Source organism: Hylobates moloch, unplaced genomic scaffold, assembly GCF_009828535.3.
Source record: "Hylobates moloch isolate HMO894 unplaced genomic scaffold, HMol_V3 SCAFFOLD_21, whole genome shotgun sequence".
NCBI lineage: Eukaryota > Metazoa > Chordata > Mammalia > Primates > Hylobatidae > Hylobates > Hylobates moloch.
In genome coordinates, this window is record NW_026652296.1 from 42,755,126 (window position 1) to 42,777,670 (window position 22,545).

At 44.5% G+C, this 22,545-nt stretch overlaps 1 protein-coding gene across 2 annotated transcripts in view; it reads right to left on the bottom strand.

Moving 5' to 3' along the window:
* Nucleotides 1-20,374, bottom strand: part of SEC23B (SEC23 homolog B, COPII coat complex component) — a 53,433-nt gene extending 33,059 nt beyond the window's left edge. Inside the window, exons 1-9 of one of the 2 annotated variants that reach the window (XM_032142136.2) lie at nt 19,948-20,374; nt 16,552-16,786; nt 15,201-15,258; nt 11,747-11,833; nt 3,137-3,373; nt 2,769-2,854; nt 1,847-1,991; nt 1,250-1,408; nt 170-285 (exon numbers count right to left, since the gene is read on the bottom strand). In XM_032142136.2, the coding sequence (XP_031998027.1) occupies nt 170-285; nt 1,250-1,408; nt 1,847-1,991; nt 2,769-2,854; nt 3,137-3,373; nt 11,747-11,833; nt 15,201-15,258; nt 16,552-16,772 (1,109 nt within the window). In that variant the 5' untranslated portion in view covers nt 16,773-16,786; nt 19,948-20,374. Of the gene's footprint in view, nt 1-169; nt 286-1,249; nt 1,409-1,846; nt 1,992-2,768; nt 2,855-3,136; nt 3,374-11,746; nt 11,834-15,200; nt 15,259-16,551; nt 16,787-19,929 lie in introns of both variants that reach the window. The other variant, XM_032142137.2, reaches the window with a different exon arrangement.
* Between the last annotated feature and the right edge of the window lie 2,171 nt (nt 20,375-22,545).

A 22,545-nucleotide genomic window follows, 5' to 3' on the forward strand; every position in this document is an offset into this window, starting at 1 on the left:
ACTTCCCTCTCCAAGGAGCCCACAGGCCCTCCCCAGTCACTGAAACCATAGCCCAGAGCTACCTGAAAGCTTCTCTAAGTTGGCCTTGCCACTCCTATGGCTCCATCACTAATTTCTCTTTCCTTAAAATAACACTGTCACTCTGCCCAGGTTTTCACTGTCAACATACCCAGTAAGATTTGCACAACACTTCATCTCCAAAAGTCCAGTTTGATCAAGGGCACAAGCATAAATATCAATGCAGTGACCATTTGCAGCTGCTCGATTAGCAAGCATCTCATAGTGCTGTGAAGAGAGGAAAGCTATCTTTAGGAAACAGTGACATTATTCCCAAGGTATGCCTGAATATACAGAAGGAGGTGATCAAATATAAAAATATGTAAATCATTTTCTTTTCTCTTTTTGTGACAGAGTCTCTCGCTGTTGCCCAGGCTAGAGTGCAGTGGTGCGATCTCCACCTCTCAGGTTCAAGTGATCATCCTCCCTCAGCCTCCCAAGTAGCTGGGATTAAAAGCATGCGCCACCATCCCCAGCAAATTTTTGTATTTGTATTTTTATTTATTTTTTGAGACAGTCTCACTCCGTCACCCAGGCTGGAGTGCAGTGGCATGATCTCAGCTCACTGCAACCTCTGCCTCCCAGGTTCAACGGATTCTCGTGCCTCAGCTCCTGAGTAGCTGAAATTACGGGCACATGCCACCTTGCCCAGCTAATTTTTTTATTTTTAGTACAGACAGGGGTTTCGCCATGTTGGCAAGACTAGTCTCAAACTCCTGACCTCAACTGATCCGCCCGCCTTGGCATCCCAAAGTGCTGGGACTACAGGCGTGAGTCACCACGCCTGGCCTAAATTTTGTATTTTTAGTAGAGACAGGATTTCACCATGTTGGCTAGGCTGGTCTTGAACTCCTGACCTGAAGTGATCTGCCCGCCTCGGCCTCCCAAAGTGCTGGGATTATAGCCGTGAGCCACTGGGCCCGGCCTGGAAATCATTTTCAAAAATATCCAAATAAAATAAAAATATAGTTTTCAATCTCAAAACCTTTTGAGTAGTTTTAAGGCCACCCACTTTAATTATGGTCTGAAAGTAGGAGCAATAATTTAACAGCAGCTAAGATTGGAAAATTGTCTCTGAAACAGCGTCTTGCTGACCATGACACATGACCTTGGCAAAGTAGCTGTCACTCCAGAGCAGCCCAAACCTGACAATGGGCTTTCAGAATTACAGCCCATACCCAAGAGCACCTACCTTGGTTGCCTTTTTCATGAATCGTGCATTATCTTTCTCAATATCATGCCAAGAACGAATAGGAATCTTTAATTCATCTCCAACCACCATGCCAGGCCCTTGGGTAGGGGGACCTCCAGTAAACAGCATGATCCTGGCTCCCGTGTTTGGAAAAGTGCCCTAAAATAGCGAATGGCAGCATGTTAGAAGTATACAGCCCCACCTTTGAGTATGGCTTCAATTTCCCAATAGAAATACTCCAAAGATGCATTCTCTCCCGCTGTTCTAAAAAGTGGTGATACTGCAGAATAATATAGATGACAATGCAGAAAAGCAGCACTTGCCTTCTTCCAACCTTATGGGTTTGCACACTTTTATTAATTCGCTGTGAGTGCTCCCTATTGCTCTAATTCTTAGTTTTTCAATGAAAACTTTTGGCATTTTCAAAATGTTGAGGGGCTCCCTCAACGTGAATGATAATGATGCCTCAAATGCTTTCTGATACATTAACACAGACGGTTGACTTAGATCACAAGTGATTTTCAAACAAAGCCAACAAATATATTTTCTGAGAGCAAGTTTGTATGATTTGAGAGGTCCTGGTAAATTTTAAATTACCTCCAGCAAGCCAACAGCAATGGACAAAGCCACACCAGTGGATCGCAAAGGTCTCTTCCCCTGAGTTACTGGCCATGGGTCCCTCTGTAGCTCCCCAAGAAGATCAGTGAGGTTCATATCAATCTTGTGAACAGGCTGCAGAAATCTGCAAGATTTTAACAGACACATCAACCCAGATTGAATAAAGTACTCTGGTCTTCAACACTAGGTGCCACAAAATTAGTGCTCTTCAAGACAATTATTCAGAGTAGTAAATGACTGGTAATTTTTTTCTTCAAAGCTATCTCTCTACTAACACAAAACAATTTAAAGCAGTTTTATTGAGGAATATAAAGCCCAGTACTTAGCAATTTACATATGTTGCATGGAAAAAAAATTGTCTTGAAAAGGAGCAATTCAGTTTAATTAATTTTTAGGCAGCAAAAAAATCCTAAGGACATGCCTAACACGAGTTCAGTCTATGTGAGGTCCATTTACGTGGACAATCTTCATCATTCCTCATCATTCTAATCTGTGCTTCTCTTAAGCCTTGGGAGTAAGAGGTTGTCTTCAGCATGTCAGGCAATGCATTTTATCAAGCTTGTTAGCTCAGTCTAGGGCAGCCCCAGGCACCCAATGGGCTGAGTGAAGTGAATACCCGGTCATAAGTATGTTTGAGCACACATGAAAGAAGTCTTTTCAGTTTTTCCAGTTTTACTTAAGCATCAAAAAAGACATCAGATGTGGAATGTCTCAAAACAGCAATTGAGCACAGTGGTCTCAAAACCTTTTTGACAAAACACTGAATATTGATTAGGCTTAATCATTTATCTTTTTCTCTAATAATAAGAAAATACATGTTCTAATATTTTTCTTCTCTTACTCCCATGGATCATCTGCATGTCCATCACAGTACGTGTAACACTCCACGTTGGGATCTCACCTGCTTGAAGCAAAAGGGTGCTCCTGTGGTTGCGCAGGTCGTGCTTGCTGCATGGGCATGGCTGGCTTGGTCAGGCCCAACATATCCTTAAAAAAAAAAAGCCAAAAAGATTCATTTCCAATGACACTAAAAGTGAATGACTAATTTTTAAGAAATGTCCTCAGCTGGGTATGGTGGCATGTGCCTCTACTCCCACCTACTCATGAAGCTGAGGTGAGCCAGTGGCTTGAGCCCAGGAATTCAAGGCTACAGGGAGCCATGATCACACCACTGAACTCCAGCCTGGGCTACAGGCTCTTTTAAAGAGACCCCAGTCTCTTTTAAGAGAAAAGTCCTTGTTTCTGCTCCTGTACAAGTAAGGGACAAACCTGTATTTGCTTTGCAGTTAAATCCTTGGTCCCTCGGAAGACATAACTTTTGGAGATTCCTTCACAGCTTAGCTCATGAACCTGCACCATCCTTCCAAATGTGATCAGACCCACCAGAGCATCTGGAGGAAGAAGACTTAGGGACATCTGCAGGGACTCTTTGAGTGCTTGAAGGTCATCTTCCTCCAGGCATGTGTCAACCACATAGAGAAAGATCAGAGGGGACTGAGCACCTCGCTTTGGGCAAAGAAAAACAGCATAATGATCAATATACAAATAGACTTAACCAGCACTTTTTAAGGCAAATTAGGTATGAAAATCGTAAGTCTTCATCTATATTTAGTTTTAGGAGATAAGGACATCTATACAAAGCTCTAACTTATTAAATGACTTAGATTCTATTAAATCAAACTAAACATAAAAACTATTTGTATCCAACAACTTAGCCAACATTTTTTAATACTTCCTACATACTAGACATTGTTCCAGGTCCTGGGACACACAGTGAACAGAAAAAACAAAGACTTCTACCCGCCTCAAGGAGCAAACTTTCTGGAATGGAGAGGTTAAGGGGGACTGCAAACACCAGGAGGAGAGGCAGAGGGCAGAGTCAACTGTTAAACAGAGAAGTCAGGGCAGCCTCATTTAGAAAGTAGCATATGAGCCGGGTTCATGCCTGTAATCCCAGCACTTTGGGAGGCTAAGATGGGAGGATTGCTTAAGCACAGGAGTTCAAGACCAGGCTGCCAACATGGTGAGACCCCATCTCTAACAAAAAAAATATAAAAATTTAAAAATTAGTTGGGCATGATGGCACATGCCTATGGTCCCAGCTACTCAGGAGGCGGAGGCAGGAGGATCCCTTAAGCCCAGGAATTTGAGGCTGCAGTAAGCTATGGTTGCGCCACTACATACCAGCCTGGACAAAGAGCAAGACCTCATCTTAAAAAAAAAAAGAGGGCCAGGCACAGTGGTTCATGCCTGAATCCCAGCACTTTGAGAGGCCAAGGTGGGTGGATCACCAGGTCAGGAGTTCAAGACCAGCCTGGCCAACATGGTGAAACCCCATCTGTACTAAAAATACAAAAATTAGCCAGGCGTAGTGGGGTTCGCCTGTAATCCCAGCTACTTGCGAGGCTGAGGCAGGAGAATTGCTTGAACCCAGGAGGCAGAGGTTGCAGTGAGCTGAGATCATGCCATTGCACTCCAGCCTGGGTGACAGGGCGAGGCTCTGTCTAAAAAAAGAAAAAAAAAAAAAAAAAAGAAAGAAAGAAAAAGAAAAAGAAAGTAATGTTTGAGCAAAGCCTGAGGGAAGAGAGGGAAGGAGCACCACAGATACAGGGGAGAGCTCCAGCCTCAGGGAAAAGCTAGAGCAGAGGTCCTCAAGCAGGAGTGTTAACACATTTGAGGAGAGTCAAGGAGGCCCACTGGGCTGAACGAGGACACTAGCAGATACTGGGGTTGGAATGGTAACACGTGGGGCTTTGGAAACCGTCTTTTACCCTGGGTAAAGGAAAGCCGCTTTCACCACTGGGGTTTTCTGAACAGAGAAGTAACATGATTTTTTTTTTTTTTTTTTTTTTTGAGACGGAGTCTCGCTCTGTCACCCAGGCTGGAGTGCAGTGGCGCGATCTCGGCTCACTGCAAGTTCCACCTCCCGGGTTCACGCTATTCTCCTGCCTCAGCCTCCCGAGTAGCTGGGACTACAGGCACCCACCACCACGACCGGCTAATTTTTAAACTTTTTTTCGTATTTTTAGTAGAGACGGGGTTTCACTGTGTCAGCCAGGATGGTCTCGATCTCCTGACCTCGGGATCCACCCGCCTCGGCCCCTCAAAGTGCTAGGATTACAGGCGTGAGCCACCGTGCCGGGCTGATTTGTTTTTAAAGAATTACTCTGGGCTGACTCCTTTTTTGGACTCAGCCCACCTGCATCCAGGTAAAATAAACAGCCTTGTTGCTCACACAAAGCCTGTTTGGTGGTTTCTTCACACGGACACGTGAGATATTTGGTGCCGAAGACCTGGGTCAGAGGGACTCCTTCAGCAGACCAGTCCCCTGTCCTCACCCTCACTCCGTGAAGAGATCCGCCTACGACCTCAGGTCCTCAGACCAACCAGCCCAGGGAACATTTCACCAATTTCAAATCGGGTAAGCGGTCTTTTCACTCTCTTCTCCAGCCTCTCTTGCTACCCTTCAATCTCCCTGTCCTTCCAATTCCAGTTCTTTTTCCTCTCTAGTAGAGACAAAGGAGACACATTTTATCCGTGGACCCAAAACTCCGGCGCCGGTCACGGACTCAGGAAGACAGCCTTCCCTTGGCGTTTAATCATTGTGGGGATGCCTGCCTAATTATTCACCCACATTCCCTTGGTGACAAGTCAATTGCAGGGACTCCTGCTTTGGCTGCTCACCCACATTGCAGCCCAGGGCTGCTCCCCACCCCCTACTCCATGTCTGTACCCTTCTCTTTAAACTTACCTCCTTCACTGTGGGCAACCTTCCGCCCTCCATTCCCCCTTCTTCTCCCTTAGCCTGTGTTCTCAAGAACTTAAAACCTCTTCAACTCTCACCTGACCTAAAATCTAAGCATCTTATTTTCTTCTGCAACACCGCTTGGCCCCAGTACAAACTCGACAATGATTCTAAATGGCCAGAAAATGGCACTTTTGATTTCTCCATCCTACAAGATCTAAATAATTCTTGTCGTAAAATGGGCAAATGGTCTGAGGTGCCTGACGTCCAGGCATTCTTTTACACATTGATCCCTCCCTAGTCTCTGCTCCCAGTGCAACTCGTCCCAAATCTTTCTTCTTTCTCTCCTGTCCCTTCAGTCTCCACCCCAAGCTCTGAGTCCTTTGAATCCTTTTCTACGGACTCATTTGACCTCTCCCCTTCTCCCCAGGCTGCTCCTCACCAGGCCGAGCCAGGTCCCAATTCTTCCTCAGCCTCTGCTCCCCCACCCTATAATCTTTCTATCACCTCCCCTCCTCACACCTGGTCTGGCTTACAGTTTCGTTCCACGACTAGCCCTCCCCACCTGCCCAACAATTTCCTCTTAAAGAGGAGGCTGAAGCTAAAGGCATAGTCAAGTTTAATGCTCCTTTTTTCTTTATCTGACCTCTCCCAAATCAGTTAGCATTTAGGCTCTTTTTCATCAAATATAAAAACCCAGCCCAGATCATGGCCCATTTGGCAACAACCCTTAGACGCTTTACTGTCCTAGACCCCAGAGGAAGGCCCCCAGAGGAAAGCTGTCTTATTCTCAATATGCATTTTATTACCCAATCCACTCCTGACATTAGAAAAAGCTCCAAAAATTAGATTCCGGCCCTTAAACCCCACGACAGGACTTAATTAACCTCGCCTTCAAGGTGTACAGTAATAGAGTAGAGGCAGCCAAGTAGCAATGTATTTCTGAGTTGCAATTCCTTGCCTCCACTGTGAGACAAACCCCAGCCACATCTTCAGCACACAAGAACTCCAAATGTCTAAACCGCAGCTGCCAGGGGTTCCCCCAGAACCTCCTCCCCCAGGAGCTTGCTTCAAGTGCTGGAAATCTGGCCACTGGACCAAGGAATGCCCGCAGCCCAGGATTCCTCCTAAGCCGTGTCCCATCTGTGTGGGACCCCACTGAAAATCGGACTGTTCAACTCACCTGGCAGCCACTCCCAGAGCCCCTGGAACTCTGGCCCAAGGCTCTCTGACTCCTTCCCAGATCTTCTCAGCTTAGCAGCTGAAGACGGACGCTGCTGATCGCCTCAGAAGCCACCTAGACCATCACGGACGCCTAGCTTTGGATAATTCTTAAAGTGGAGAGTAAGTCCGTCCCCTTCTTAATCAGTACGGAGGCTACCCACTCCACATTACCTTCTTTTCAAGGGCCTGTTTCCCTTGCCTCCATAACCGTTGTGGGTATTGACGGCCAGGCTACTAAACCTCTTAAAACTCCCGGCCAGGCTGCTAAACCTCTTAAAACTCCCGGCCAGGCTGCTAAACCTCTTAAAACTCCCCAACTCTGGTGCCAACTTGGACAACATTCTTTAATGCACTCCTTTTTAGTTATCCTCACCTGCCCAGCTCCCTTATTAGGTCGAGACATTTTAACTAAATTATCTGCTTCCCTGACTATTCCTACGCTACTGCCACACCTCATTCCTGCCCTTTTCCCCAGTTCAACGCCTCCTTCGCATCTTCCTCTCGTATCCCCCAACCTTAACCCACAAGTATGGGATACCTCTACTCTCTCTCTGGCAACCGATCACACGCCCATTACTATCCCATTAAAACCCGATCACTCTTACCCTGCTCAATGCCAATATCCCATCCCACGGCATGCTTTAAACAGATTAAAGCCTGTTATCACTCGCTTGTTATAGCATGGCCTTTTAAAGCCTACAAACTCTCCTTACAATCCTCCCATTTTACCTGTCCAAAAACCGGACAAGCCTTATAGGTTAGTTCAGGATCTGCACCTTATCAACCAAATTGTTTTGCCTATCCACCCCATGGTGCCAAACCCATATATTCTCCTATCCTCAATACCTCCCTCCACAACCCATTATTCTGTTCTGGATCTCAAACATGCTTTCTTTACTATTCCTTTGCACCCTTCATCCCAGCCTCTCTTCGCTTTCACTTGGACTGACCCTGACAACCATCAGGCTCAGCAAATTACCTGTGCTCTACCGCTGCAAGACTTCGCAGACAGCCCCCATTACTTCAGTCAAGCTCAAATTTCTTCCTCATCTATTACCTACCTCGGCATAATTCTTCATGAAAACACACGTGCTCTCCCTGCTGACCATGTCTGACTAATCTCCCAAACCCCAATCTCTTCTACAAAACAACTCCTTTCCTTCCTAGGCCTGGTTAGGTACTTCTGCCTCTGGATACCTAGTTTTACCATCCTGACTAAACCATTATATAAATTCACAAAAGCAAACCGAGCTGACCCCATAGATCCTAAATCCTTTCCCCACTCCTCTTTCCGTTCCTTGAAGACAGCTTTAGAGACTGCCCCCATACTAGCTCTCCCTAACTCATCCCAACCCTTTTCATTACACACAGCCTAAGTGCAGGGCTGTACAGTCGGAATTCTTACACAAGGACTGGGACCGCGCCCTGTAGCCTTTTTGTCCAAACAACTTGACCTTACTGCTTTAGGCTGGCCATCGTGTCTCCGTGCGGAGGCCGCTGCTGCCCTAATACTTTTAGAGGCCCTCAAAATCACAAACTATGCTCAACTCACTCTCTACAGTTCTCAAAACTTCCAAAATCTATTTTCTTCCTCACACCTGACACATACACTTTCTGCTCCCCAGCTCCTTCAGCTGTACTCACTCTTTGTTGAGTCTCCCACACTTACCATTGTTCCTGGCCCGGACTTCAATCCGGCCTCCCACATTATTCCTGATACCACACCTGACCCGCATGACTGTATCTCTCTGATCCACCTGACAGTCACTCCATTTCCCCATATTTCCTTCTTTCCTGTTCCTCACCCTGATCACACCTGGTTTACTGATGGCAGTTCCACCAGGCCTAATTGCCACACAACAGCAGAGGCAGGCCATGCTATAGTATCTTCCACATCTATCATTGAGGCTACTGCTCTGCCCCTCTCCACTACCTCTCAGCAAGCTGAACTCATTGCTTTAAGTTGAGCCCTCACTCTTGCAAAGGAATTACGTGTCAATAATTATACTGACTCTAAATATGCCTTCCATATCCTGCATCACCATGCTGTTATATAGGCAGAAAGACAATCACTACACAAGGGTCCTCCATCATTAATGCCTCTTTAATAAAAACTCTTCTAAAGGCCACTTTACTTCCAAAGGAAGCTGGAGGGCCACTGCAACGGCCACCAAAAGGCATCAGATCCCATCACCCAGGGCAACGCTTCTGCTGATAAGGTAGCTAAAGAAGCAGCTAGCATTCCAACTTCTGTCCCTCGTGGCCAGTTTTTCTCCTTCTCATTGGTCACTCCTGTTACTCTCCCACTGAAGTTTCCACCTATCAATCCCTCTCCACCCAAGGCAGATGGTTCTTAGACCAAAAAAAAAAAAAAAACAAAAACAAACAAAAAAAACAACAACTCCTTCCAGCCTCACAGGCCCATTCTATTCTGTTGTCATTTCATAATGTCTTCCATTACAAGCCATTAGCCTGCCTCTTAAAACCTCTCATTTCCTTTCCATCATGGAAATCTATCCTCAAGGAAATCACTTCTCAGTGTTCCATCTGCTATTCTACTACTCCTCAGGGATTGTTGAGGCCCCCTCCCTTCCCTACACATCAAGCTCAGGGATCTGCCCCTGCCCAGGACTGGCAAATTGACTTTACTCACATGCCCCGAGTCAGGAAACTAACATACCTCTTGGTCTAGGTAGACACTTTCACTGGATGGGTAGAGGCCTTTCCCACAGGGTCTGAGAAGGCCACTGCGGTCATTTTTTCCCTTTTGTCAGACATAATTCTTTGGTTTGGCCTTCCCACCTCTATACAGTCCGATAACGGACCGGCCTTTATTAGTCAAATCACACAAACAGTTTTGCAGGCTCTTGGTATTCAGTGAAACCTTCATACTCCTTACCATCCTCAATCTTCAGGAAAGGTAGGACAAACTAACGGTCTTTTAAAAACACACCTCACCAAGCTCAGCCTCCAACTTAACAAAAAGTACTCTGTCAAGAATAGAGCCCAAAAACTCACCAACCAAACAAGTAATTACACTGAACTCCCTTGGACACTCTCTAATTGGATGTCCCGGGTCCTCCCAATTCTTAGTCCTTTAATACCTGTTTTTCTCCTTCTCTTATTTGGACCTTGTGTCTTTCATTTAGTTTCTCAATTCATAGAAAACCGCATCCAGGCCATCACCAGTAATTCTATACGACAAATGCTCCTTCTAACAACCCCACAATATCACCCCTTACCCCAAAATCTTTCTTCGGTTGAATCTCTCCCACTGTAGGTTCCCACGCTGCCCCTAATCCCGCTCAAAGCAGTCCTGAGAAACATCGCCCATTAATCTCTCCATACCACCCCCAAAATTTTTTCACCGCTCCAACACTTCACTATTTTGTTTTGCTTTTCTTATTAATATAAGAACACAGGAATGTCAGGCCTCTGAGCCCAAGCCAAGCCATCATATCCCCTATGACCTGCACATATACATCCAGATGGCCTGAAGCAACCGAAAATCCACAAAAGAAGTGAAAACAGCCTTAACTGATTACATTCCACCTGTGATTTGTTTCTGCCCCAGCCTAAATGATCAATGTACTTTGTAATCTCCCCCACCCTTAAGAAGGGTCTTTGCAATTCTCCCCAGCCTTGAGAAAAATACTTTGTGAGATCTACCTCTTGCCCGCAAAACATTGCTCGTAACTCCACCGCCTATCCCAAAACCTATAAGAACTAATGATAATCCACTACCTTTTGCTGACTCCTTTTTCGGACTCAGCCCGCCTGTACCCAGGTGAAATAAAGAGCCTTGTTGCTCACACAAAGCCTGTTTGGTGGTCTCTTCACATGGACCATGTGAGGTAATTATTTCTGATAAAAATGGAATAAAACTAGAAATCAATAACAGAAGAAAGCAAAAATATCAACATAAATATGGAAATCAAACTCACTTTTGAGCATGCTCATGTTCAAGGGTTGTAAGACTTAATATTGTGAAGATGTTCATGCTGCCTAGTGAACTACAGATTCAATGCAATCCCTTTTCAATTAACAATTTTTTTTTTTAGAAATAGAAAAAGTAACCAACAAATTATATGGAATCTCAAAGGACAATAAAGAGCCCAAAAATGTTTAAAAAAAGAAACAATGTCACCTTTTCTAATTTCAAAACAAATTACAAAGCTACAGTAATAAAAACAGTTTGGTTCTGGCATAAAGACAGACAAGTTTTCCAATAAAACACAATGTAACAGAAATGCAAACCTCCAACATATGGGTAAACAGTTATTTGAACAGCTATATTCATTGAAGCATTATTCCTAAAGGCCAATATTTGAAAGCAAAACAAACTTTCCTCACTGAATAAATGAATAAATACAATTTGTTAAAAAAAAAAAAAAAAAAGAATTACTCTGGCTGCTGGGTGAAGAATAATGTATAAATAGGTAATGGTAACATCAGGGAGAACAATTAGGAGATTCCAGTAAGAAGCAGTGGCTGGCCCAGGGCAGCTGATAGTAGGGAGAGGGAAGTGGGTGGATTCTGGATAAATTTCGAATATAGAGCCAATGGGATTTTCCAGTGAATTTGATATGGAACATGAAAGAGAGAGGTCAAGGATAAGTCTAAGGTTCTGAAGCTAAACAACTAAATGATGGAGTACCATCATCTGAGATGAAGAAGGCTACAGAGAACAGGTTTGGAATTTAATCAGTTCTACCTTTTTAGTAGCCTTCTATAATGTCAGGACTTGAAAACAAGGCCAGTAGATGCACACACATCAAACCTAACGGTTAGGATCCTGCCGCCCTCACCGCTTTAAGTCCCCTGCCCAGGTAAGAGACATGGAAGACAAAGGATTTCAAGAGAAATTCAGTATTTAACATTGCTCATTAAATGCACAACAAAGAAATTACCTGTATCACGTACTCAATTGTAGAAAATTGGGGCATCAATTCGGCAGGCTGATTCACCTCAGATATGCCTCCATAAGCTGGAGGAAACTGAAAAGAAGGAAACAGTTTTATTAGGGTTGGCATATCTATATTACACTTTTTATTTTCCATGTGTAAAAATGATAATGATGCCAAGACGAGAGGAACACTTGAGCTCAGGAGCTCCAGACTAGCTTGGGCAACACTGTGAGCCCCTGTCTGCATACAAAAAGTAAAAAAATTAGTTGGGCGTGGTGGCTCGCACCTGTAGTCCCAGCTACTCAGAAGGCTGAGGTGGGAGGATCACTTGAGCCCAGGAGGTTAAGGCTGCAGTGAGCCATGATTGCGCCACTGCACTCCAGCCTGGGAAAGACAGCGAGACTCTGTCTCAAAAAAGAAGAAAAAAATGGTAATGACCACGTATTTATTCTGAAAGCACAAAATACAGGACACGTTACAATAACATAAAAATCAGCATTTAAAACTTCTAACTCTGCCTTATATTATTTCTATCTTCTTAAAAAATACTTTTTAGAGCAGTTTTAAGCTATTGTAACTTCTAAATGTTTAAAGGCACACTTTATGTTGCCCAGGCTGGTCTTGAACTCCTGGCTGCAAGTGATTTTCTCCCCTCAGTCTCCCAAAGTGCTGGGATTACAGGCATAAGCCACTATGCCTAGCCAAAAACACACAAATGAAAACCATTTCTTAAGTTTTGCCCTGCAAATTAAAGGCTGAGATTTCACCTATCTCATCAATAGTCAATAGTCTAAATAAAGCCAAAGACTTTATTTAGGTTTATTATTTTGGCTATTATCAATAAAGTAATACATATGGAATGTAGAAAAACTAGCAAGTCCAGAAAAATAGAAGCAAACAAGGCAGGAAAAACCCCCAAAATCCTATCACCTAGAGGCAGCTACTGTCAACCTCCTGGCAGATTTCCTTCCAGACTTAAGCACAGTTGAGAACATCCCATATATACAATGTGGAACTTGTTTTTTTCCAGTCAACATAATGCCACAGGCATTTTCTTTTGTTTTTAAAACTCTCTGCAAATGTTTTAAATTCACAGCTTGTGGGTTGGCTTATAATCCAAATAGTCTTTAGCTTTACATTAAAAATACAAGTTGAGGTGCATCTCCCCAAAGTGAGCAGATGATCACTCCAGGCCAGTGACCTCAGAGTGACCAAATCCAAGTGCTGCTGAGGAGCTGACAGGCAGCTTTAGGGGCCTCTGGTTGGGAGAGAAGGGTACAACTGAGCATGCGAGCCCCAGCAGGAATCTCAGTCAGAGCCAGCAGAAGACTCTAGCCCCATCCTGGCCATGATTGCCCACTGACTGCAGCTCCCAGCAGGCAAAAGCTCGATCTATGACTACAGATACACCAGCCACCTCCCAGCAACCTGGAGAGGCCCTGTTCACCCACGCAGTCAGCCAGCTGCACAGAAGGGAGCAAAGGAGACGGAGATCACCCTGATCCCTCCGTCTTCCAGCTCTACGTTCATTTAGAGCTAGAAAACCCCTACACTGTCCAGCTAGGAAGGTTACAAAAGATTATTTCCACTTAGGACACAGAGACTTGCAGATCATACTTGTAAATTGGCAGGTGACAATCTTAGGTAAGCATAATAATACCAAATACTTATATGGCACTTATCATGTGTCAAGCACTGTTCTAAGTCCTTTATACTCATTAACTCAGTTTAATTCTCACAATAATCTCATGAAGTGACTATAGGTATACTATACTATCATCCTAATTTTAAAGACAAGGAAGTTGAGGCACAGGCAGTTAAGTGACCTACCCAAAGTTACACAGGAAATAAGTGGTAGATCTGAGAGCCAAATCCAGGCAGTCTGGCTACAGATCTCTGGCTCTGTAGCCGCTATGCTACCCTGCCTTAGAATTTCTATAATAAATTATATTAAACAAAGACATTAATCCTAAATGTAATAGGGAGCAGAAATGCCTTTAAGATTCCTATATATTTCTGAATCTGTCACGAAGATACATTTTAAATGACATCTGCTTATAGTTTCTGAACCTATGGTCAGTCATCAATTGTACACTGTTCTCTTCATCACTAGACTTATGTGCTGTATCTGAGAATGAGTAATTGTAATTATGATCAAACATGAACAAATGCATGTGAAGAGCTTAAGATCTGTTAGAACAGTGTACACTATGCTGGACACAAATTTTTTCTAACAACTTTATTGAGGTATAGTTTACGTAACATAAAATTCACTCCTTTTAAGTATACAAGTCAATGATTTTTAGAAAATGTACAGTTGTGCAATAATTACCACAATCCAGTTTTAGAACATTTCCACTACAGGCACAGTTACTTTTTTTTTTTTGACACTCTTGCTCTGTTGCCAGGCTGGAGTGCAGTGGCGCAATCTCAGCTCACTGCAACCTCCACCTCCCGGGTTCAAGCGATTCTCCTGCTTCAGCCTCCTGAGTAGCTGGGACTACAAGTACGCACCACCATGTCCAGCTAATTTTTTTTTTTTTTTCTGAGACGGAGTCTTGCTCTGTTGCCAGGCTGGAGTGCAATGGCACAATCTCGGCTCACTACAACCTCCACCTCCCGGGTTCAAGCGATTCACCTGCCTCAGCCTCCTGAGTAGCTGAGACTACAGGTGCCTGCCACCACTCCTGGCTAATTTTTGTATTTTTAGTAGAAAGGGGATTTCACCATGTTGGCCAGGATGGTCTTGATCTCTTGACCTCGAGATCTGCCCGCCTCAGCCTCCCAAAGTGCTGGGATTACAGGCGTTAAGTCACCGCGCCTGGCCTAATTTTTGTATTTTTAGTACAGACGGGGTTTCACCATGTTGGCCAGAATGGTCTCGATTTCTTGACCTCGTGATCCACCCACCTCAGCCTCCCAGAATGCTGGGATTACAGGCATGAGCCACTACGCCTGGCCGCACAGTTACTTTTATAGAGAAGTCTCTCTTGTGATTTGTGAGCTCCTTCTAGTTTGGTACTTTTAAAATTTTTAAATCAAAAGAAGCTCAACACTGATACCTAGACCCTAAAAGTTAGAAAGATCAGAAAATGAAAATTCAGTAACGTACACTATCCAATTAGAATATACTGAAGTCAAGAGAAATATGAACAACAGATGCTTTCTTTGGGTCACAGATTCACTGCCTACAGAAGATGTGTAAGAAAAGGGAATTCAATGAACGCCCCCCACCCACCCCCCGCCAGCCCCAAGCAAATGACAAGGACTCAAGAAAACCACTCAACAGAATAAACCACAAATGTTCAAATTCAATATTGTGCTTAACAAAAGCTATCACCCTGAGTTCAGCAGAAACTGCTCACTGCCAATGTAAACACAAATTCAACCTAACTTAATTTTTTTCATAATACAACTAAAATAAAACATATAACTTTTTAAAAAATAATTCACATACCTGATTTCTTTGAAAACAGAAATTACAGGCCCAAAGTTTTGCTCGATAATCAACCTGGCTGTGAGAAAGATAAATATTATAAGTAGGTACCACTTTTATTTTTAAGGTAGAAAGCGTTTATTTGTAAATTTCTTTTTTTTTTTTTTTTTTTTTTTAGTAGAGACGGGGTTTCACCATGGTCTCGATCTCCTGACCTCGTGATCCACCCGCCTCGGCCTCCCAAAGTGCTGGGATTACAGGCGTGAGCCACCGCGCCCGGCCTATTTGTAAATTTCAAGTTCAGTAAATCACACAAATAAGTGTTTCCATGTGTATGCATAAGTATGAGTATGCAAAACGTTCACTGCAGTTAGAATTCTGGCTAAGTTACACCAAAATTTCCATCAAACAGCCACAGTGAAGAAATACTAAATCTCTTTTTCTCTTTTCCAATTTCCTAATTTTTTAAATGTCATGGTTTATATAAAGTATACGTTATTTCTCTCTTGCCTTTTATCTTAACATACTCTTCATGTTTTTTTTCTAACATCTTTATTGTCCAGCTATGTGAAACTACTAAATTCCAACATTAAAAGCATATTTCACACACAGGAAAATGCTTCTAGATTTTTAACCTGACTTAGCCCATTTTAAGAAAAGTTGGGCAAGCACATTTCACTTCCTCAAACTGGTTCAAGATAATGCTTCAGTTACTTTTCCCTTATTTTCTACATTTAGAAAATTAATAACCAGTGGCTATGCACTCACATATGGGCACATTAAATAAAAGCAACGAGAATGAAGTAAAAAATGTTCCCTCATATAAAAATTTTATGACACTCTCTACCTGTTTAAAAATCATTTCAAATAATGCCCACATTTAAAAGAAATAGGTCACTATCTCAGGCACACACACAAAAAATTACACTTAACAAATTGTTAAGAGTTAAAATTTCTTCTGCCTGCTACTTCTCCTTGCCATATAGCATCACTGTACCAGGGAAGCATGAGAAGACAGTCTAAGCTTTCAAATTCTTTTGGGAAATTACTTTAAGAGGAATCAATAAAGTCTACAGTTAAGCCAAAAGCAAACTGATTATCAGCAAAAAAAAAAAAGTGAATTACAAATCCTCTCCCTCTACCTCTACCTCATTCCTGTAAGATTCCAATTTTATCTGGAATTATCAGGCCAGGGAGATTTCTACAAATATTTACCACTTACTACTCACCACAAGAATTGTTAAGAGTCTCATCATCTACTACTCATCACAAATTTGATGACCTGCTCAAATTTAATGACTTTTATGAGCATCACATAAAATTCATAATATATTGTATTTATCATTTTTACCAGTTTCAAAAGAATCCATACCAAAGTGGGTTGAGAACAGCTTTACAAGTTGGCCTGCTGCAAAGCACAGGTTCATATTGTACAGGAGGTAGGTCTGGACGTTCTTTCAAAGGAGTAAGGAGACAAGCCAGGGGTACAACCATTCTTGTAGCCTCCAGCCGGCTGGAAGGCCACACGTTCCAACTAAAACGCACACCATCCCGTTCTTCATTCTGCTGGATGAACTCCAGGTATGTCGCCATAGTCTAAAAGGGAACTGAAGATAAAACTTTAATGACCTTAATGGTACGTGAAATTCTGAACTAAATGTCAAAAAAAGAAGATGGGTCATATAACACAGTGTTTCTTTTTCTTTCCCATCTCAGCTCACTGCAGCCTCCGCCTCCCAGGTTCAAGCGATTCTCCTGCCTCAGCCTCCCAAGTAGCTGGGATTACAGGCATGTGCCATCACGCTTGGCTAATTTTTTGTATTTTTAGTAGAGGCAGGGTTTCACCATGTTGGCCAGGCTGGTTTCAAACTCCTGACCTCAGGTGATCCACTCGCCTCGGCCTTCCAAAGTGCTGGGATTACAGGCGTGAGCCACTGCACCCGGCCCATCTAACACAGTGTTTCTTAAGTACTTGGCAAGAACCTGTTGCTGTAGAATGACAGTATTTCTTTTCCATCTGATACCCAAAAGTCAGTTAACCGCACAGTTATCATTGACCACTGCTCCTTTCTCACCTCTCCTCTCAAGCACTTAAAAATAAATCAAAGGAGTGGGAGGTTTACAACCACCTGATCATCTCCAAACTACATGTAGTTAAATACTACTACTTCAAACTTCCTCACAGATCACACGTCCTATCAGTCAAGCCAATTTCAGCCCCTTATTCAAGGGTAAGTCTTGAACCCTGTTTCAGCATCCAACTATCTTCCTCTCTAATCTCCTTCCTTTCTTCCTCTATTAAATTTTACATCCCAAGTGATTTTTTTTTTCAGTAGCAGGGGGGTGCTCATTCCCTTCCGCACTTTGTTAACTTTGGAGAAAAGAGCTGGATACTGATCTTCTTCAAGTTTGGTTCATAATGGGGACCAGTTTTGAGCTGAATTATTTCTACTTGGTATTACCAAAATTACTATTTTGCTGAGTCTCACCAGAACCTCTTTCTTTGCTACGGTTGCTTATGTTCATGCCTTGATAGGCTGTGGTCAAGGCCAGGCGCGGTGGCTCACACCTATAATCACAGCACTTTGGGAGGCTGAGACGGGCGGATCACGAGGCCAGGAGTTCAAGACCAGCCTGGCCAACATAGTGAAACTCCGTCTCTACTAAAAATACAAAAATGAGCCAGGTGTGGTGGCACGTGCCCATAGTCCCAGCTACTCAAGAGGTTGAGGCAGGAGAATTGTCTGAACTCAGGAGGTGGAGATCGCAGTGAGGCGAGACGGTGCTATTGCACAGCCTGGGCGACAGAGCCAGACTCTGTTTCAAAAAAAAATGAAGACTGTGGTCAATAAAACTGTCCTACAGGCTAAACTCTCAAACCCAGATGATCCCAACTTCATTGAGTGTTTATTTTATTTTTTTTTGAGATGGAGTCCCGCTCTGTCGCCCAGGCTGGAGTACAGTGGCGCACTCTGGGCTCACTGCAAGCTCCGCCTCCCGGGTTCACGCCATCCTCCTGCCTCAGCCTCTCCGAGTAGCTGGGACTACAGGCGCCCGCCACTACGCCCGGCTAATTTTTTTGTATTTTTTAGTAGAGACGGGGTTTCACCGTGGTCTCGATCTCCTGACCTCGTGATCCGCCCGCCTTGGCCTCCCAAAGTGCTGGGATTACAAGCGTGAGCCACCGCGCCCGGCCTCATTGAGTGTTTATACATCCTGTTCATATCCTAAAATCTAGGGTAACACACAACTCAGCTATTGGGGTTCAAGGGAACAAGCCCCTCAAGAAAAGTAGTCAAAAGGCAAATTAAAGAGTCTATCAAATTAAAGTGGCCTCTCGCGCTTTGTTCCTGAATACAGATAACAACTGTCTCTGTTATTTTGGGAAGTACCATACTGTAAATAATTTTGATTAAGGCAATAATATTGCATGGCTAGAAAAGCAAATGAATTACTCTACTACATAAAGCCCAGAACACAAGAATTCCAATGTTTGCTCCAACTGAAACTCTAAGAAATCTATTTGTTATTTCTGGCAACGGCAAGAACCTGAAGCACTGTGTGCACAGGAAGCACTCTGGAGCTTCATGGGAACCAAAGGGATAACTAAAGTCGGAATGAAAGCAAGTTCTAATATCACAACTCTCAGCAAGTATGTCAGCAGATTTCATTAAATAACCGTCTCTCTCTCAAAACGTTCTTTATTAAAAGGTACTGGCGGCCGGGCGCAGTGGCTCACGCCTGTAATGCCAGCACTTTGGGCGACCGAGGCCGGTGGATGACCTGAGGTCAGGAATTCAAGACCAGCCTGGCCAACATGGCAAAACCCCGTCTCTACTAAAAATACAAAAATTAGCTGGGCGTGGTGGCAAGCGCCTATAATCCTAGCTACTCGGGAGGCTGCGGCAGGGAGGACTGCTTGACCCTGGGAGGCATTGGTTGCAGTGAGCCGAGATCGCGCTACTGCACTCCAGCCTGGGCGACACAGCGAGACTCCATCTCAAAAAAAAAAAAAAAAAAAAAAGCTACTGGCTCCATCTAATGGTTTCCAAGTATGTACAGCCTAAGACCTGCTCCCTCCTTTTCCCACTGCCTGTTTCCCTCACCCTTCTAGGGTCTGGATTCTTAGCAGCGGACACATAATCCAAGGGGACTATAGAAGGTCCACTAATTATCTGAAGTCATGCGCATGAGGGAATGTGCCTTTTTTCTAGGGAGATGGGTCCATAGCTTTTACCAAAGTATCAACGGGGAAGGTATCTGAAGAGGTAAATAACTGAAAGTATGAATTAGTGAATGAATGAAAGGCCTGGAAAGATAACAGGAGAATACGCCAAAAAATCTGAACCACCCTTATCTCGCCAACTCGTAACTTCTCAGGACACAGTGACCATGTGTATATAAGAATAAGTGAGGTTTAATCCTTGAAGGGAGTCCAAGGACCTGGGTTCCAGTTCCAGCTGTCATGAAGCAAAAGTCGTTTCACTTGTCTGAGTCTTGAGTTTCTCAACTATAAAACGGGGGTTGGGTCCTTCCAGCTGGGCGCACCCCACAATTCTGGGGAACCTGGAGCCAGAAATCGGTCCCGGCCTGGTGCGGGACGACACCCTCAGCGGACTCCCGGATCATCGATTCCCCCGCTACCCCAAACTGTCAAGAAAAGGCCTCATCCCAGAAGCCGCCCACCTCGCCCCCGGCAGAAACTCATAACCGTGCCCTCGGCCCTCCGTCACCTACGCGCCCCGCTCACCTCTCCGGAGCCGCTCACCTGGCTAGAGCCTTCCTCACCCACAGCTGCAACAGGCAGACTCCGGCTCCCACCGCCAAGTCCAGCTCAGCTCTCAACCGATTGGCCAGCGCCCCAGCGCGTCATGCCACGGCGCTGTCCACTGGCCAATCAAAGAGCGCTTCTCCGACGGACTGGAGGAAGCGACAGACTCAGAGAAGCTCTGCCACCATCTTGGAACAGGGCAAGACAGGTGTGTCTCGCACTTCAAAACGAGAGTTCCTCGGAAGACGTTTCCCCGCCCCTAAACGTTTCTGTTTCAGAAAACCCCGGTGCCTGCCGCACCGTTGCCTAAGCGCAGCCAGCGCTCCTCAGAGGTTCGCCCTGATACAATATGACATCCGCTCGTCTCAGTGGGAAGTCCCGCTGATCGCCTTAGCTACCGGAAAGCGGAAACGGTGACGTATGCTCGTGGAACAGGGAGCTGCACTGGTTGGAAGAAACTAAGGCTGCCGGAAGAAGGTATTAGCATGCGGAAGGGGCGGGGCGGAGGGGCGGGGCGGGTGGTGAGCGCGGCGGCGTTTACGCACTTGCTGGTTTGGGAATCGGTCTCTGTGGCCAGTTAAGTTTGAAGTACAGCGGTGTGGTGGTGCTTCACGTTACAAGCTCTCCTCCCCTCGCTTGCTGTAATGTCTTGGCGCTCTCAGCGGAGGCTGGCACTAGCGCACAGTCCCTAGCATCCTTCTACATGGAGATAAATAATTGAGAACTGTAATATTCAAGCATTTTAGGAGAGTAAGCTTATAAATACATGGAACACAACTTGCTTTTAAAAAATGATTCCAACTTTTAGATTTAGGGGGTACACTGCGTATTTGTTACCTGGCTATGAGGTTTCGAATTCGAATCATCTGGTCACTCAGATACTGAGCATAGTACCCAAGTTTCTCTCGATTATTATTTTATTTTATTATTATTATTTTGAGATGGAGTCTCGCTCTGTCGCCCAGGCTGGAGTGCAGTGGCGCGATCTTGGCTCACTGCAACCTCTGCCCCTGGGTTCAAGGGAGTCTCCTGCCTCAGTCTCGTGAGTGTCTGGGATTAAAGGTGCGTACTACCACACCTGGCTAATTTTTGTGTTTTTAGTAGGGGTTTCGCCATGTTGGCCAGGCTGGTGTCGAACTCCTGACCTCAGGTGATCTGCCCACCTCGGCCTCCCAAAGTGCTGGGATTACAGGTGTGAGCCACCACGCTCAGCCTAAATTCTGTATTTCTGGGTCAGACTTTTCCACCTAACATCAGATTCAAATATTCAGCAACCCGCTGGGTTCTTCAAAGCGTGTTTACTGTGCACTGGTTACCAATTTAATTCACTGCATCTTGGGCTGTACTTCTACTACCTGCCCGAGTCTGGTGAGCCAGAACACTCACATACACAAGTTACATGAAGTGGATTTATTACTCACAGAGAAGCAGCAAGGGACAGCAGAAGCCTAGGATTCATGATGAACTGGTCTCTCAAGACTCAGGAAAGCCACACGGTGCAGATCGACTCTCGTCTGTGCATGCCCACTTGTACTCCAGCTGGGAAAAGCCGTAAAAGCATTGAAGGACATCTTGTTTTTAGCGGGGCTAGAACACAGCCTGGGCTGTTCTGGCTATTTCCTCCTTATCTCAGAATATTATATTCCCAGCACATCGGAATTATTCTTCAGAACTACAAGCAAGAAAGTGGGGAGAACTGGGCCAGTCCAAGGCCGTCTGGAGAAATGTCCTGCAGATATCACTGGGTATTCTTGCACATCTCGATCTTAATATGTCCTAAACTGAATCCATCATCCCCCTGGCTCCCAGTGAACCTTCTGCCTCTCGTACCTTGTTTCACTTGAAGATGCCATTCTTCTCCCAGTTACTGAGTCTATAAAGTTGGAAGTTATCCTTGGCTCCTCCTTATTTCTAATCCCTCCACCTTGAAGGTGACAATCACTTGGTCTTGTTAATTTGTTACTCTAAATATTTCTCAATTTCATCTACTTGCTTAGTTCAGGCACTCATCCTCTGATTGGATTCCTGCAACAGTCTCTCGAATGATTGCTTTGCCCAAATTTTGCCTGGTCCAAAAATCACATTAGTTGCTGGATAGATTTCTCTAAATCACATATCTGACCCTACTATTCTCTTGCTTAAAACCCTACATAATTTTCCCATCATTCACAGGATACAGTAGGGGCCCCTGTGCTACTCACGGGCCTCAATGATCTACAGACCTCAATCCTCCAGTAATGAACCACCGCCCTTCCCAGCCCACATGTGCTGTTTGTTGTTTCGGTGCCCTTTTGCATGCCTTTCTCTCTGCCAAGAACAGCCTCTTCACCTCCCTTCCTTTCCCAGGAGCTGCCATGTGTGCTTCCAGACTTTGAAGAAGACTTCCATTGACCTCCTTTCTCCTCAAGGTGGCAAAACCAAAAATCAAACCAACAAGTAAACAAAAGCGGTGGCAGAAAGGAAAAGTAACCACAGAAGAGAGGAGAATAGATTTAGACCGTGAGTTTGAAGACTTAGAGACAAACTTCCCACAGAAAAGATCCTGACCTGAAAAGAAAAATCCAGGCAGAGGAAGATTATTCAGCAGGAGGGCCT